We start from the raw sequence: 16,993 nt of genomic DNA, 5'->3' as shown, positions 1-16,993 counted from the left end.
CAGGACAGAAGGCAAGAGCATTCCAGAAGTGGGGAGGGTGGAAAACAGTCCCAGCCCTCAGGGAGCAGAGTATGAGGGGTATGTGCTCAAGCATGCGATAAGACCAAGCTGTGTGCACTGATGATAATTACCAATAGAGAATTAATAAAGGGAAAAGTAAAAATTAAAATATGTAGCTCACATTAAAGTCACAGTAATTACACTCTTTTATGTGAATGACTTAATTATTCTACCCTGAAACACAAGGAGAATGTTGTGGATCATTAAATTTATCAGACAAACCTTGTGATCTATTTTAATTATAACTATGAAATGCAAATGCATGTACAAGGTATGACTCCCTAAGCTGCCAGTTTCATCATTTTATAGTCATACATCATATGCTCCTGGTTCATAGTCTATTGCTAAAGAAATATGAAACTAAAGAAGTATGAAATGTTTGAGAAGACATGAGTTCTCAGAGCTAGTATTCAGGCCAATGCAGTAGGCTCAGAGTCTATGAAACCACTAAGTTACACAAGAATAAAATCAGGTAAATAAGGAATCAAATAGGATGAGTTTCTTAGTTCTCAAATTGTTGTGTATTATCCCTGAATGAAAAGCATTATTGCATAACACCTTTACCTCATTCATTCTACAAGAAAAATTAGTAATTAGTTGATACTACAGATTTTGCTATATGTTATCTTACACTTTTCATTTATTATAATTGTAATATCTAATGAATCTTTCCTTAACATTCCATCTAGCATATATAGTTACTGAACAACCAAACTGTATAATAGCTCATTTTCTAAATTCAAAATTATACCCCTTTCAATTATAGCCTTGAAACTATTAGATGCCTCTCATAATAAAAATTATTGATTATTCTCCCCACAGTAGAATGATGATTACCAAAGGCTGGGAAGGGTTGTGAGAAGGGAGGATAAAGAGAGGTTGGATAAAGAGAGGTTGGTTACAGAAATACAAGGATGGGTATAGTTAACAACAATTTATTATATATTCAAAACAGAAGAGAAGATCTGGAATGTTCCCAACACAAATAAATATATGTTTCATGTGATGGATATTCTAATTACACTGATTTGATCGTTATATACTATATGCATGTATAAAAATATAATGTCCCCCATAAAGATGTATAATTATTATGTATCAATAAAAAAATTATTCTCCCTTCACATTTTACACTCACATCAAAGTACTCCAGTTGATTCCATGGATATTTTCTTGATAACTTTAGGTTATAAAAATCACTTTTGATTTTATGATTATATTGCTAATTTTAAATTGAAGGACAACTGCCAAAAATAAAATTTATTTTATTTATGAATAAAAGAGACATAGTTAAATTTTCATGATTTGGGTATGTGAAGTATACTACTAATAGGTAGGGTATTCCACATCTTCCCGGCATCTAGGAGTATACACAAGTTTTGTCAAGGGTACAGTTGAGAGACTTCTTAGGGATTGTTACTAGTAGTTGTTGGCTATCACTGGCCATATGCCTATTACGCACCCAACTTTCTACCTATACTGAGTACTGTTGGGAAGGCATAAAGTCATGAAGTTATTATCAAAAATACATGTATTTTTGTAAATACATATAATTTAATTCAATACCAAAGATTTCAATCAATAAGGAAGATACTTTACCTTAACTTACTTATATTACTATAAAAAATATATACACATGAAATTGTCTTTTGATTTTAATGGATGAAGTAAAAAAAAATCTATCATACCATATATATAAACATTTAGAACTTCTTGGTTTGGGCATCAATATTATAAATAATTAAATGCTCCTTCAACACAGCACATCATATTGCTCTCTGTTCCGTGCCAGGCACTAGGCTTGGAGATAGGGATACAAGGTAGTAACATTAACTAGCATATGTCAAATGCCAAAAATCCTAGCAAAAAATAACTTTGGCTATTGCTGCTATCACCACTAGGATGATGGTGAGGACAAGAGGAGACAGTGTCACTCCTCAGGGTCCTACCTAGACCTATGCTGTTCCATATAGGGCCACACGTGGCTACTAAGCACTGGGAATGTGGCTAGTCCAACTTGAAATGTGCTGTAAGTGTAAAATACACACCAAGATTTCAAAGACTCGGCATGAAATAAGAATGTAAAATAGGCCGGGCGCGGTGGCTCACGCCTGTAATCCTAGCTCTTGGGAGGCCGAGGCGGGCGGATTGCTCAAGGTCAGGAGTTCAAAACCAACCTGAGCAAGAGCGGGACCCTGTCTCTACTATAAATAGAAAGAAATTAATTGGCCAACTGATATATATATAAAAAATTAGCCGGGCATGGTGGCTCATGCTTGTAGTCCCAGCTACTCGGGAGGCTGAGGCAGAAGGATCGCTCGAGCCCAGGAGTTTGAGGTTGCTGTGAGCTAGGCTGACGCCACGGCACTCACTCTAGCCTGGACAACAAAGCGAGACTCTGTCTCAAAAAAAAAAAAAAAAAAAAGAATGTAAAATAGCTCAATCATTTTTTACATTGATTGTACATTAAAACAACATTTTAAATAATTGGTCAAATAGATGCATACCATTAATTTCAACTGTTTCCTTTTAGTTTTTTGTAGGGCTTACTAGAAAATTTTAAGTTAAATAGTGGCTCTCATTTGTGGCTTGCATTATATTTCTACCAGACAGCACTAAAACAGAGCATCTGAACCAACACTAGAACAAATCTTGTAAAGTTTTGCTTCTCAGTTTGTGCTGTGTTCTACTTCAATCACGCTGTTTCTATTGCTTATATGTTCAGCAAAAGTATAGCTGCTCTTGGATGGATCTATTCATTAATCATTCATTGAACACCAACAAATGTACGACACCGAGTTAGGTATCACTTACGAATACACATACTAATAATAAAGCTACTATTGAGTGCTTAGTGTCCTAAAAACTTTTAAGTCTTCTCAAATCACTCTCAACAGCCCTACTACAAGGCAGGTGTTATTACTACCTTCATCTTGCAGTAGGTGCAGTAACTTGCCCAGGGTCACGCAATTGGGAAGGAGGCAGAGCCAGGTCTTGAAGCCAAGCAAGCAGGCAGACTCTGGAGTCTGTTCTGTACTATGAACCCTGTGTTCTACAGATAAGATTCCTGCCTCTCAGGGAGCTCGAGGGCCAGTCAGAAAGACACAGATACACCATAATAATACACTGTGAAAAGTGAGGGGGGAAGGGAGGAAGACAGAGAGGGAGAGAAGGACAGAGGAAGGAAGGGAGAGAGAGAGATCGTGTGTGTTTGGGGAAGGGTGAGATTAGGGAAGCTTCCTAGAAGAGAGACATTTCAGCCAAATCTCAAAAGGATGAGTTGGATTCACTGTTTGGGAAGGGAGTTGAAAGACAGAAATATTTGTGGTGCTACCTCTGAAAGGCAACATGAGTCCTCTTAACTCAAGATCAAAGCAAGCAGGTGCCAATCATTTCTTAGAGCTTCAGAGCACAACAGGAAGAGATGTGACATGGGGGAAGCCCTGCCCTCCTGTCATTCTCAATTTTCCATAAAGTTTCCTAATGACCTGGTTTCCAGGTAAATAGACAAATCAGGAGTACAGCTGAGTATGGTTGATTTCTCTTGTGGACAATAAATATGGGCAATTGCTCACAGATCTAAGACAGAGGGAGGCGGAGGGAGGGAGAAAGGTAACGTCTAAAAAATAATTTGTACTTACAGTGTCATAATTTTGTTCTAAGAACTCTGCTACCAACACTTTATGTCTGGTTAGTAAATCCTAGAAAAAGAACAACCAAGTGACAGAAAATTATTATAGCTTATAAATACAAAAAAAAATCTATTTTCCTTCTAAGATTTATAGACATATAAAAGTTGGAGGACATTTTCATTTATACCACAAAATTATTTCCATTCCTACATTTAAGATGTAAAATACAAGCGTGTTTCATGTTATCAAAAAACAAAAACAAAAACTAGTGTTAAACCTAGAGTTTTAAATTCATATCACTGTTAGATTTGTGATAGAAATAATTTAACTGGTGAAACGAATGGAACCTAAGAAATGATTTCACAGCATATTTCTTGAAGCCATAAACTCTACATTGTAATTATGATATAACAAATATTCAAATAAAGTTTATGATGATCTTTTTCAACTGTCATTAATAACTAATTATTTTTAAAAGAACTCTGAATGGCCTAAAACCATTATCTCGCAAGTTAATTTAATAGCTTTTTCAGTGATTTTTATCCTTTTGTAAAAATGTAGGTGCTTCAGATATTGGGAAGCACAGGAATGACATTTAGTGGTGTCAAATCAGTATGGTCGTGCTCTCGGGTTAATGGGCTGGGAGGTGCTGTGTGAGTCACTGAGTAGCACAATGCACCCTTTCAAAGTTGGATACAAGTAGCCCTATCTTATTGCAGATACAAACTTGCAGAAAACTGAACAAAACCATGAAAGAACATTGACTGTCTTCAACTCACACCTAAATTATGTCCTTAATTCACCTTAATGTTGAAAGAAAACAAGCCTCACTTAATCCCGTTTATGTGCTTAGAGGCTAAATAGCCTGCCCAGGTACCGTGCAGAATTTAATTAAAAACATAAGAAGAATTTTAAAGTTTTCCAAAATAAACTCTTATACTTTAATACATATTTAATTAAAATTTCCTAAAGGCATGACCTCACAGAGAAAAGGCAGGCAGCAACCATGGTAAAACCCACTTATTTCCATTTTTAAGTTTTTCAAAAAAGTAAAATATTTAAAGTATTGCACACAATAATTTTCAAGTTCACAAACAATGAAACAGGCTCTGAATTTCCTATTACTTATCATCGCACAACCTGACTGCCCACTGGGCCTGTCAGTGGAAACTGGTGCTTTTGTTTTCCAGGGTAGCACAGCACTCAGTACTGTTCTGGAACTGGAGTTTTTCACGGGAAAACCATCTGCAGAGCTCGATTCCTGGCCTGTCTGAGGTCTTGTTTCAAACCAGTTCCTGCACCAGGAGATCCCTGAGAGAGTAAGGTAGTGTCACAGTATCCTCTGGGGTCCCTAATCTTTTTCTAAGAGGATATCACCAGTGCCTTGTTTTTAAGCACCCCTCCTCTATCCTTGTGGGAACCCTCTCAGCAATATCGGGGACTTTCTGAGCTGACCCAGGGTAGGAGTTCTCTCTCTGGGCTGCAGCAGACACTGTGGACTGCTGCACCCGTGGGAGCTCTCCGCCCGCTACCATGGTCAGTCTTGAATGTGAGGCCTGGGCACAGGGTCTTCCCCAGCTGCAGGCCTCACGCAAGCAGCCACAGCACCAGACAGAGCACTGAGTTCTAGATTAGCGTTATTGCAAGGAAAGAGGAATCAGGAGAGAGTTCTGTTAGAACCAGAACTTTCCAACTCCAAAGGGAACAAACCTTGAAATAACTTAAAAATCCAATAATACGAAAAAACAATATGATAGGGTAGAATTCCTCTAGCATGCATATGATGGACATAGCCAATAAATGGTGTGCACTCTCTCACACACACCCATTTACACTCGATTGTATACACCCTCGAATTTATGTACATAATATATGTATGCTTAAACCTGGAAGAATTACACCATACATATATACACACATACACATAATACACAGATAAGTATAGTTGTTGCATTATTATACATCATATAACTGAGTGAAAGGAAACTCCACAAAAAACTAGCTAGTATCCTACCCAAGAAGGAAAAAGCAGAAAACTGGAAAGGAAAAAAGTGCAAATTTTAAAGCGTTATCTGAAATAGTGTACTTTCATTTTACCTCCTAATAATTCTGTTTTGACAGGGTTAAGCTTTGCATAGTGTAAGTATTATGTTAAAAAATTTGATATCCACATTTTGGTGAATTCTTCTTGGGAGAAACTTGGGGAGGGGTGGCAGAGACGTTCAGTCTCGGGGACATGAGATAGCTGCCATTTACCAAGGGCTTCCCATGTGCTGGGGAGTGCACCGGCACTTTACAAATGTTATTTCTGATCTTCACAACTCTGCAAGGAAGGGATTATTTTCTTCATTTCACAGATGAAACTAAAACTCAAAGGTCAACTAACTTGCTCAAGGACATACAGCTAATCAGGTGGCAGAGAGATATGGAATTTAAACCACTTCTATTATGAAGATTTTTAGAGGAAAGGATGAAAGAGATTATGGTTATAAGGAATGTTTTCTAGGAAAGAGCAAGACAAATACCATGGCAAACACATAAACTAACAATGTTAAAATGTTAATGATTAAACTGGGCAACAGTCTCCTTGGAGCCCAAAACAAAAATGATGAATCTAAGGTCAAAAAAACCAAAAAGCCAAAGCCAAAATATAGCCAAGCCAACCAACCAACCAAACAAACTAAACCCTTTGAAACAAGTTAGTTAAAAAAATAAAAAACAAAACAAAACAAAAAACCCACAATGAATTATGGTCATTGTTACATCATATTTACCTTAAGAATCTGGATAAAATATAGAAAATTGGTATTTCCGACACTGGTAGCATACTAGAAAACTTTTTATGGTTACTTAGATTTTCAAAGGATTCACTTAAATTCAATGGAAAATTGGCTTAAGTATGGATCAAAACATCATAATTTATTTTTATGATTCAATATTGTTGAAAATTAAATTGGGCTGAATATATGATACCAAGAAATTATCAAGTACATTCTATTAAATGTTGAAAAACCTTTGGGGAAATTTTCAAAAATACATTTTCATTAAGTATTTGCTTTTCCCCTCCATCAGAGTTTATTCTATTAATATGTTTGTAACTATGTGAAGTCTTACTACGGTTTTTTAAAATAGGAACTTGTTTCCATGACAGCAAAGAGCCATCTCATAGAAGAGGAGACAAAATGGGACCACTGTCTCTATTATTAGAAAACACCTCCTTAGCTGTTGAAACACAGACATTCTGCTGGGAAGAAATGGGATCATGTCTGTATTCAATGCCATTCTTCATATTTGATGCAACTGAGGCCTGTCTCACCATGTGCTCTACATTTCCCCTTTCTGGAGTTCATCTGTAGCCACTGCACAACTTCTGTTTTGCCAGGTGGGACCTCGTGGCTCTGGGATCTCACAGCACCCTGGGCACAGAGCCATGTTTGCTGCCCTCACTCTACCAGCCACCTCTCCTTACAGTTTGTTCCCAAGCCTTTCCTCACTCTCTTTTCTTTCCCTCCCTCCCCCTGCTGTTCTCTCTAGATGCTTCCTTAATCCACATCTTTGTCTTCTTCCTACTTCCCTGTCTTTAAATCCCCTTCTTCCCTTCTCTTTCCTGTCCACCCCAGACTTCTCGTGTGGCCTCTTCCTCTCCTCCCTTTTTCCTCAGGGAGGGCCTCGGCTGGCAGGCTGGATGGAGACATGTGGGGCACCTGAGCAGGCCGTCACCACCTCTCTCCACACCCAGCTGCTCCCTGTGCCCGTGTTTATTGCAGGCTTGGCTGTGGCTTTGGGAAGGTGATGGCACTGCAGCTCCTGTCCTCTGTCGTCTCAGCAGCTCAGTGCTACTCCCAAACCTGCACACCCCAAAGTTTGTGACCACAAAAGTGCCACAATTAACTGGGCTCACCCTGTAACAACTGGCTGCTGTTGCTTAAGCATGCCATGGAATCTAGCCTCAGCCCAGCCCAAGCAGCTTCTGAATATTCCCAGCATCCTCAGCTAGCATTCTCCCTGACAGGAGTTCTCAGCGATTCCATCTTCCTCAGCTCGTCTGATCTCCAGGGATGTCTTGGTTGCCTTTCTAGGCTGTGTCCCAGGCAGTTGCCCAGACTTGCCTCCTCCTCAACCAGGCTCGCTCAGGGCAGAGTCCACTCACCACTGTCCCATCTTCTCGATCACAGCAAGTCCGTCTCTCTGCCCAGCCTGAAAGGCCCTGCCCCGGGGGACCGTGCCCATCCCTTTCCCTCCACTAGGCCTCCTTCCTCTCCTTAGACCCCCCTTCCTTCTGCTCTACTCACATCCCTGGCCCTTTCTCCATTCTTTCTGCTCCTGACACACTCTCACACTCCCTGTCACCATGTGCTCTCATATGCCTCTAAATAGATTTAAGGCACCTTCTCAGGCTGGGTAAATTCCTATCTGAAGATGATTGGCAGTTTTTGGCACAGCAAACCACTGCTTTCTCCTTTTTCCACTTCGGGAGAGCTATTTAAAAAGAACTATTTAGGCCAGGCACAGTGGTTCATGCCTGTAATCCTAGCACTCTGGGAGGCTGAAGCGGGTGGATTGCTCAAGGTCAGGAGTTCAAAACCAGCCTGAGCAAGAGCGAGACCCCGTCTCTACTAAAAATAGAAAGAAATTAATTGGCCAACTAAAAATATATTAAAAAATTAGCCGGGCATGGTGGCACATGCCTGTAGTCTCAGCTACGAGGGAGGCTGAGGCAGGAGGATTGCTTGAGCCCAGGAGTTGGAGGTTGCTGTGAGCTAGGCTGACGCCACAGCACTCTAGCCTGGGCAACAGGGTAAGACTCTGTCTATAAATAAATAAAGAAATAAAGAAATAAATAAAACAAAACTATTTATCACCCACGTCATGAGCAACTTTCAAACTCTGTTCATAAGTACTAAGATTACAGCATATATTATATGAATATTAGTATATGAACTATATCAATATTGTTGAAATGTGTATTTAAAATATAAAAAATAAAGCCATACATGGGTTATAAGTAAAAATTGTTTTTTAAAAAAGGGTATATGTTTATACCCTCAAAAAAAGTAGAAGTAAATTTAGAATTATATAAATGGAATAATTAAATTGCTAAAAAGCAATGACTCTGAATACATATATACATTTCAATGAGTCTAATCTACTTTATATTTGACCTAAAAACCTATTTTTTCAATAATGTTGTCACATCATCAGCTTATATTTTTGGAATTCCTCTTCTAAAATGGCCTTCAGAGCCAATCTGGTAGACACCGAAGAAAATCAGACGCTATTTTAGTCATCTTAAAATTTATTTTTATCATTATAATTATTATATTATCCCTCCCCAAGAAAACATTTCTAGCCAACTTGATCACCCACTTTATACACTAACCTGAATTTAAATAGCTTTTTGTTTTCAAAACTGTATCTGCTATTGAAAGATAAAGATTTGCCATTATTGAAAAATGAACATGTAGGCTGGGCATGGTGGCTCATGCTTGTAATACCAACACTTTGGGAGGCCGAGGAGGGAAGACTGCTTGAGGCCAGGAGTTTGAGACCAGCCTGGGCTACACAGCGAGACCCTGACTCTACAAAAAATAAAAAAATTAGCCAGGCATGATGGTGCGTGCCTGTAGTCCCAGCTATTTGGGAGGCTAAGGCAGGAAGATCATTTGAATGCAGGAATTCGAGGTTGTAGTGAGCTATGATCATGCCACTGCATTCCAGCCTGGATGTGACATTGTCTCACTGAAAAAAAAAAAAAAAAAAAAAAGGAATGGAAAAAAGAAAAATGAACATGCCATAGACATTGATACCAATTTCAAAATATACTAAATAATGGCAGAATCACATGTATAAGTAAATGGTTCTCTAAAATAAAAACCTCAAAGGTAACATCACTCTTTGGATGTATATAAGTTCTGGTATTTTTGTTTGCAAATTAGCTATGCTATTTTCTGATATCCTGAACATCTTTTTGATGATACATCTGAAACATCTCTGAACATCTTTTTGATGATAAAACGCATAGAAACAGAAAGTGGAATGGTTGGCAGAGGCTGGAGGAAGGGGAAAGTGTGAAATTGTTTAATGGGTATAGAGTTTGAGTTTTACAAGATAAAAAAGTTCTGGTAATTGCTTACACAACAATGTGAACCCTACTATTTCCTACATAATGACAAAGTAGATAAATTAGTGATAAAATAGTAGATAATGATAAAAATATAGGTAAGTATGAAAAACTACAATATAATTAATATTTTTTCACAATGTGGAAACTTAAAAATCACACTGATAAAATAATATGATGTCCTTCATATTCCAAGATGTAATTCTCCATCTCCCTTCACTACTCAATTCCTTTCCCTGGAAGTAACAACTATTGCTATTTTCTATATATCCCTGCCGAGGTATTCAGTGCATATGCACCTTAAGTGGAACTTACACCCTCTAATCTATTTTTAACAAAAATGACAGCACGCTATACACAGAGTACTACACGTTCCTTTTGTCGTTTAACTGTATATATTACAATTTATTCCATATGAGCTTGTGACAAGTATTTTGAGTTACTTTCCCACGACGTGACAGATTGGCCTCATAGATTGCATTCTATTTACGGATGCCTCTTACAATTATACATCATACATGGTTGGCTATGTTCAGACCTAAGGAATAAAATTTTCTGCTTTGTAAAATTAAATTGCCTTTCAGAAGCCAACTAACTTTAACTAAATGACCCCGCTGATTCAGAAAAAAAAAAAAAATTACCTTAAAAGTAGCAAAGGCATCTGAAGCAATATCAAATGTTGATAACTCGACATACTTAAAGAAATCTCTGAATTGATTAGAAAAGAGGACGGTTTTGGCAAGCGGTTCATGTCGAATACATTCTCTCAGCATAATCCCACAACGTAAGGCGATCTGTGGGGCTTCATATCTAAAGCATAAATGAGAGAAAAAGAGAGACCTCTGTTATCCTATTAACAAAATAATATTAATGGTATCAAAAGAACCATTTCAATGCTGCTGTTAATGGAAACACAGATATCATTTGTCCCAGTTCATTCAAAGACGGTTCATTCAATACCCACTGAAGATCTACTATGTGCCTGGCACTACTGCGGATGCTGGGGGTACAACAGTGAACATGACAAAGTCACCGCTGTCATAGCCTTCATATCTTAGTGATAGGGTGTCTGGAGGGAGGAGGAAGCAGAATGTAAACAATGAAAAGGTGTTAAGGTTATTAAGTATGAAATGTCTGATTTCCTTGTGTACTAAGTTTGACAGTTGATATCTCTAACATTTCACTTTGACACTTCGTCTAGAAGCTTGCCTTTCTTTGCTGTCACAACATAGAGGCAAACCATTTCTACACTGTATTGTAACGTGTGATGAAAAATGGATTATTTTTGACAATCATAAGGATTTGGCACAACGGTTGGATAAAGATGAAGTGCATAAACACAGTTCAAAACTGAAAACTCATCCAAAAAAGCTAATGGTGTCTGGTGGTCCAGCACTGGTATTATCTACTACAGCTTCACGAAACCTGGTCAGTCGATTACAGGAGATGTTTACTGCAACCAACTGGACAAAATGATGAGGATGTTTGTGATTAAGCAGAAGAGTTACAAGGTAGGGTATTATTAAAGATGTTTTAAAGAGGAGTATATTTTATGATGTGTGAAGGAGAAAAACCTGTCATTTATTGATAAAGTACTCAATAGAGTATAAAATAAAGCCTGTTGGCCTAGAGAAAAAACCTAAGGGACAGACCATTAAAATCCTTACTTATTATAAAATACCTGTGAACTTTGATAATTTGGCACCAAACCTACCTTTTCAGTTTCATCTCCCATCACATTCTCCAATTCCCTGGAGTATATACCATTCCCTCAGGTGGAATGCCCTTTTCCATAAGTTTCCACCACTAAGATTCTGCCTCATCTTTCAAGGCTTAGTTCAAATGCCACCTACCTCCTCTTTGAAGTCTTCTTAATCACCCATCATTTGGGATTATTTTCTCCTTCCTTCACACTCCTACTTTAGCTTTTTTCAAATACTATATTATTATATCACAGTAAGTTGTTATAAATCTGTCTTCTTTACCTCATTACAAACAACTTAATTGCTGGGGACACGTTTTACTTATCCTGTTACCTTCTCCTCTCCTCCCCTACCCCCACCTTCATTTAGTGTCTATGTCTTACTTATTGTTACTTTCTCCCATCCCCACCTAATCTCCAAAGAGTGCCTAGCATACTGTTTTTCACAAAGTAGGCATACAGTGAACTTAATGAACCTCAAACTCTGACTAAATTTCTTAGTACTAGAAGATTCTAATGAGAGTCAAACTCTGGCTTATAGAAAAGATGTAGGATCTCTAGCCAATGTTTTCTCATTTCTTAATTCAATTTCCAAACTAAGACCATCTATAAAAAATTTCCACTCTAATTTTTGGGTATAATTAGTTCTCTTTTTCTTTTCATTTGGTGAAGTTTATTGAAACCATCTGTGATGCACTGACAATTTATTCTTGAGAACCAAGAGAACATTTTTAAAATACTCCTCTGGGTCAACACACTTGTCATTTCATCCCAGTAGTTTGACATTTGTCATTCTCTAGATGACAATTTCTTAAAGTTAGAAATACACTGGGATATATAGGGAATCGTAATGTTCCTCAGTACTCTTTAAGGGATATATAATTCACATATATCACTTCAATCTGACTACCCTCTAGGATATTGACTTTAAATACGCTATTGCTTACTATTAATATATAAAGAAGTATTCCCCACTCATCATTATTTAGTAATAAGTGTTTCCAACAATGACCTATGGCAGGTCCTTAATAAAGGTTAACCCAATGAATGCTGAATCACTATTTTATAGAACTGAATCCTATCTTCCCTCCTGACTTATAGTTTGGATCATATAGGCTGGACCATAATTAACTGTGTCAATATGGAGAGGCATGTCACTATACATGCATGCTTATTCAAATAATGACAGCATACCGAAAGATCCTTTTCAAATTTAATGAAAACCAAAATGTAAGAGCACTTGTCTCAGCTAGTAGTGGGCTACAGTAATCATATAGAAAATGGCTAGAAGAAAGATCTTGTGCAAGAACATCTCAACTGAAGAACAAAGATTATGTTATTTAATGGGAAAAACAATAATAACAAAATAAAAAAGTCATTATTTTTGTTATTATTGCTGGAAGTGAACAATGTCAGCAAGTACTTAGAAAACTTTTGCAAAATGCTATTCAAAAAATATTTGGCCTCCTCAATATAGTCAAGAAAATTTGTTTCTAATCCAGAAATATTTGCTTACTTTAAAAATAATGAGTTAATTTTGTCCATTCAATAGCCTAGAAGCAATAATAATTAAATGTCAATGAGCACTCCTAGTATCCAGATTGTAGTCTCTAAGAACCATTCTTTTTAAAAAAGAAATTGGTAGAAATTCCAGGCCTGTGTCAGAAAACATACAAGTTGGGCCTGGCATGTCTTGTACCAGAAAGCAGGGAAGTTACCACAAGAAGTTACCACAACCTATTTTGGTAATGTCTAAATGTAATTATTAATAAAATTTAAAATTACAATAAATTAGAGGATAAAAGGAAGGAAATGGAGTAATGGTGGCAGTAAAAAAACTAAATTATCATCCAGTTAATCTTGTCAAAGATATTATTTAAAATTGATAAATGAAAAAATTAGTAAAAGCCCATTATTGTTAACACATAGGTAAATGTATGATAAAAAAAATAATGAACAGGCTGGGCACGGTGGTTCACACCTGTAATCCTAGCACTCTGGGAGGATGAGGCAGGAGGATTGCTTGAGTTCAGATGGTCGACACCAGCCTGAGCAAGAGTGAGACCCCATCTCTACTAAAAATAGGAAAATTAGCCAGGCGTGGTGGCACGTGCCTATAGTCCCGGTTACTTGGGAGGCTGAGGAAGAAGGATAGCTTGAGCTCAGGAGTTTGAGGTTGCAGTGAGCTATGATGACACCACTGTACTCTACCCAAGGTGACAGAGTAAGACTCTGTCTCAAAAAAAAATAAAAATAAACAAATGAACAAATAAAAAAGACAAAAGTGGTTGTCTTTGGGCAATAGGATTAAAAAATGGAGAAGGAAGAGCAAAGAGCCTCATTGATGTAGCTGATTTTTAAACTATGTGTTATGTATTATTTTGATACAATTAAATGTTTAAAAATGTATGCCAGAAATTGGATACAGGTGAGATGGACTAGGTATGGAACAGCAGAATTGAAAATAGGAATACATGGCCGGGTGCTGTGGTTCACGCCTGTAATCCTAGCTCTTGGGAGGCCGAGGCGGGCGGATTGCTCAAGGTCAGGAGTTCAAAACCAGCCTGAGCAAGAGCGAGACCCCGTCTCTACTATAAATAGAAAGAAATTAATTGGCCAACTGATATATATATATAAAAAAAAAAATTAGCCGGGCATGGTGGCGCATGCCTGTAGTCCCAGCTACCCGGGAGGCTGAGGCAGAAGGATCACTGGAGCCCAGGAGTTTGAGGTTGCTGTGAGCTAGGCTGACGCCACGGCACTCACTCTAGCCTGGGCAACAAAGCGAGACTCTGTCTCAAAAAAAAAAAAAAAATAGAAAATAGGAATACAATAAAATAAAAAAAGGCATGCTGCTTTGAGATGGTGGATGAGGAAGAAAATAATCTGCTGTCCCCAAGCCTTGCTACGCCCTGGTCTTCAGTCTTTAGGACTTAGTAGCCTCAGAATTCTCAAGAAACATTTGTAAATGAGTATACATAAAAAATAATAATCAGGGATTCTATTTTTATTATCTATTTTGACTTTAGTTATATACCTTCTCTATAGCCCCATATACATTCAGTAATATTTAGTCTATCCCCATGTAGAAGCACATCACCTTGGCAGATTGCCAGCTACTGGAAAAACTCTTACACCTAAACTTGAGTTCTCAGAACCAGAAAGTGTGTGTGTGTAGTGAGAGGATTCAGTCTCGTGTGAGCAGGGAAAGGGTGACCAGGACTACGGCTGATTGGGAAGCACAAGCAATACTGTAACAGGGAGACACAGAGACAGCAGAAAGGTGGAGGAAAGAGAGGCAGTAAATAGAAACATGACATTTAGAAACATTAACATGCAAAGAAAGGATTTTGCTGCAGCCTAGGTAATCACAGAGACAGAGCTTTGGAGGGCTAACCTCAAGCATGGCAAATACCTTTACTGCAATTCCAAAAGGGAACCGACCATATTTCAAATGAGGTTAATGCTATGTACTTTTAAGAACTATTTGAAATTCAGACGCACTTGAAAGGAAGCCAGGCACCTACCCTTTGAGGAGCATAAACAGGATATGAGGATGAGCACTAATGTACTCCACAGTAGGACTCCGAGTGCCTATCTGTCTTCTCAGGATGTTGTTAAATATCTGGGTCACATCTTTTTTTCCCTGTTAAAGAAACAAACAACAATTAAATTGTACCTTCTAAGCAGGTACAATTATGTATGTGTATGACATATATACATACAAACATATAGCACTATCCTTTAAAATACGCAAAAACATTTACTCTTTTCCTATCTTTAATAAGCTGTGCTTTCAAACACAGAGTCTACAAAATGAGTGCTGCTCGCTCCTTACCACAGGATGTGCAGTGTGGGGAATCTGACCAATTGCAAGTCCATCTCCCACAGAAGCAAACACAAGGGCACAGAAGCATATAAAATAGTGAATATGACAGAACCAAATTCTTTTTTTTTTTTTTTACCTTTTAGCCTTATTTAAAAGGAAGATTATGATTAACGTTTTTCAACCTTCATAAACAAGGAGGGAAAATAGAGGAAAATAAAGTTAAGATTTTAGTACAATTTAGGTTAGAATAAAATTCCTTTTTCTTAGATCTACTGCCTTGTAATTTTTTCCCTTCACTTTATTACTTTATTCACTCTTCTTCCACTTTCTTCCACCTTCGTGCCTTAACTAAAAAGAAAAAAAGATCACAAGTTTCACATTAGGTGGATATATTTTACTTAGGTGGTCATAAGAAACCGTATTTAGCTTAGAGGAATAGAAGGGACCATTGAATCACAGTCACCTGAGACAGAGGAACTGTATAGCCACTCATGGATAGAGCTTCTTAAGAGTCCTTCTTAAGAGACTTCCACTCTCGTACACCCTGCAACCTGAGTCTAGCCTTCTCCAACAGAAGCCCTGGACTGGACCTGAGCTTATTCTATGGAAAATAAGTACAAGAATGACATTGCGTTCTCAATCATTACAGCCCTGGCTCTGGCCTTCATCTATCAACGGAACTATGAAAGAGCTTGCTCCAGTTCCTCCTTCCACTTCAAAGCATTCTCACTCTGCAAAGTGAGCTGGCTAGAAATGCAAATCTGACCATGCATGCTCTTCCCTTAAACTCTTCAAAGTCTTCCTTTTACTTAGAAAAAAATTCCAATGCCTTCCATGACTTGGCCCGTGACTACCTCTCCAGCCTCATCTATGCCTATCACTTTCCAACTCCTACATCAAGTCCTATTAATACCAGATTGCTGTGCCGTACCACATACACTCACAACTTTTCCTGCTTCTGTACCTTTGTTCATGTTCTTTCTTTTTCTCAGAAACTCTGTCATTCTTTAAGATTCAGTCCAGGAGTATTCTTCTCTGGGATAAGTGCCCCTCTTTGTACTATAGCAATGTCTTTTGCCTGCATTGATCAGTATCTCCTCTCCTCCCAACTACCTCCACCTCCATCTCTACCACCACCACGGCAGCAAATATTTATTGAGTGCTTACTCTGTGCTAGGCACTTAGGCCAAGAGCTTTACATGTGTTACCCAATCTTCATGACAAACGTATAATGTACAGATTAATAAGGAAATTAAGGACTAGTGAGGTTGCCTTACCCAGATGGCAGGTGGGAGAGCCAGGACTTCAACCCAAGTTGATGGAATTCAGAATGAAGGTGAATGAATCCAGGTGAAGAACCCAGTAAGACGGGTTCTTCGCCATCATACTGAACTGACTCCCAACACTCAACACAGTCCATCGAAATGAATGGCTTTGTCTCTCAACTCCTCCTTGCACTGTTAGCTCTCAAGGAGACAGGTCATATGTCAATGCCCATATTAGGGCCCAGAATATAGTAGGCACTCAGTAAATAACTATTGAACTGATTCATTACCTTGGAGCCATAGCCAACCATATATCCTTTATCACAAACACGAGCCATTGATCCCTTTTATTTATTAATTTGACACTTTTTTAATACTAAAGGG

The 16,993-nt window shown here is 38.0% G+C and overlaps 1 protein-coding gene across 6 annotated transcripts in view; it reads right to left on the bottom strand.

Moving 5' to 3' along the window:
* The window catches only part of CAB39L (calcium binding protein 39 like), a 111,462-nt gene that overhangs the window by 21,654 nt on the left and 72,815 nt on the right, over positions 1–16,993 (bottom strand). For all 6 annotated transcript variants that reach the window (XM_076009451.1, XM_076009453.1, XM_076009455.1 and 3 more), the window contains 3 exons: positions 15,043–15,161; positions 10,455–10,623; positions 3,702–3,761 (listed from right to left, as the gene is read on the bottom strand). In XM_076009451.1, coding sequence (XP_075865566.1) covers positions 3,702–3,761; positions 10,455–10,623; positions 15,043–15,161 — 348 coding nt within the window. The remainder of the gene's footprint in view (positions 1–3,701; positions 3,762–10,454; positions 10,624–15,042; positions 15,162–16,993) is intronic.

The sequence above is a fragment of the Microcebus murinus genome, chromosome 13 (genome assembly GCF_040939455.1).
Source record: "Microcebus murinus isolate Inina chromosome 13, M.murinus_Inina_mat1.0, whole genome shotgun sequence".
NCBI classification, from domain to species: domain Eukaryota; kingdom Metazoa; phylum Chordata; class Mammalia; order Primates; family Cheirogaleidae; genus Microcebus; species Microcebus murinus.
This window is presented reverse-complemented; position numbering and strand designations above follow the sequence as displayed.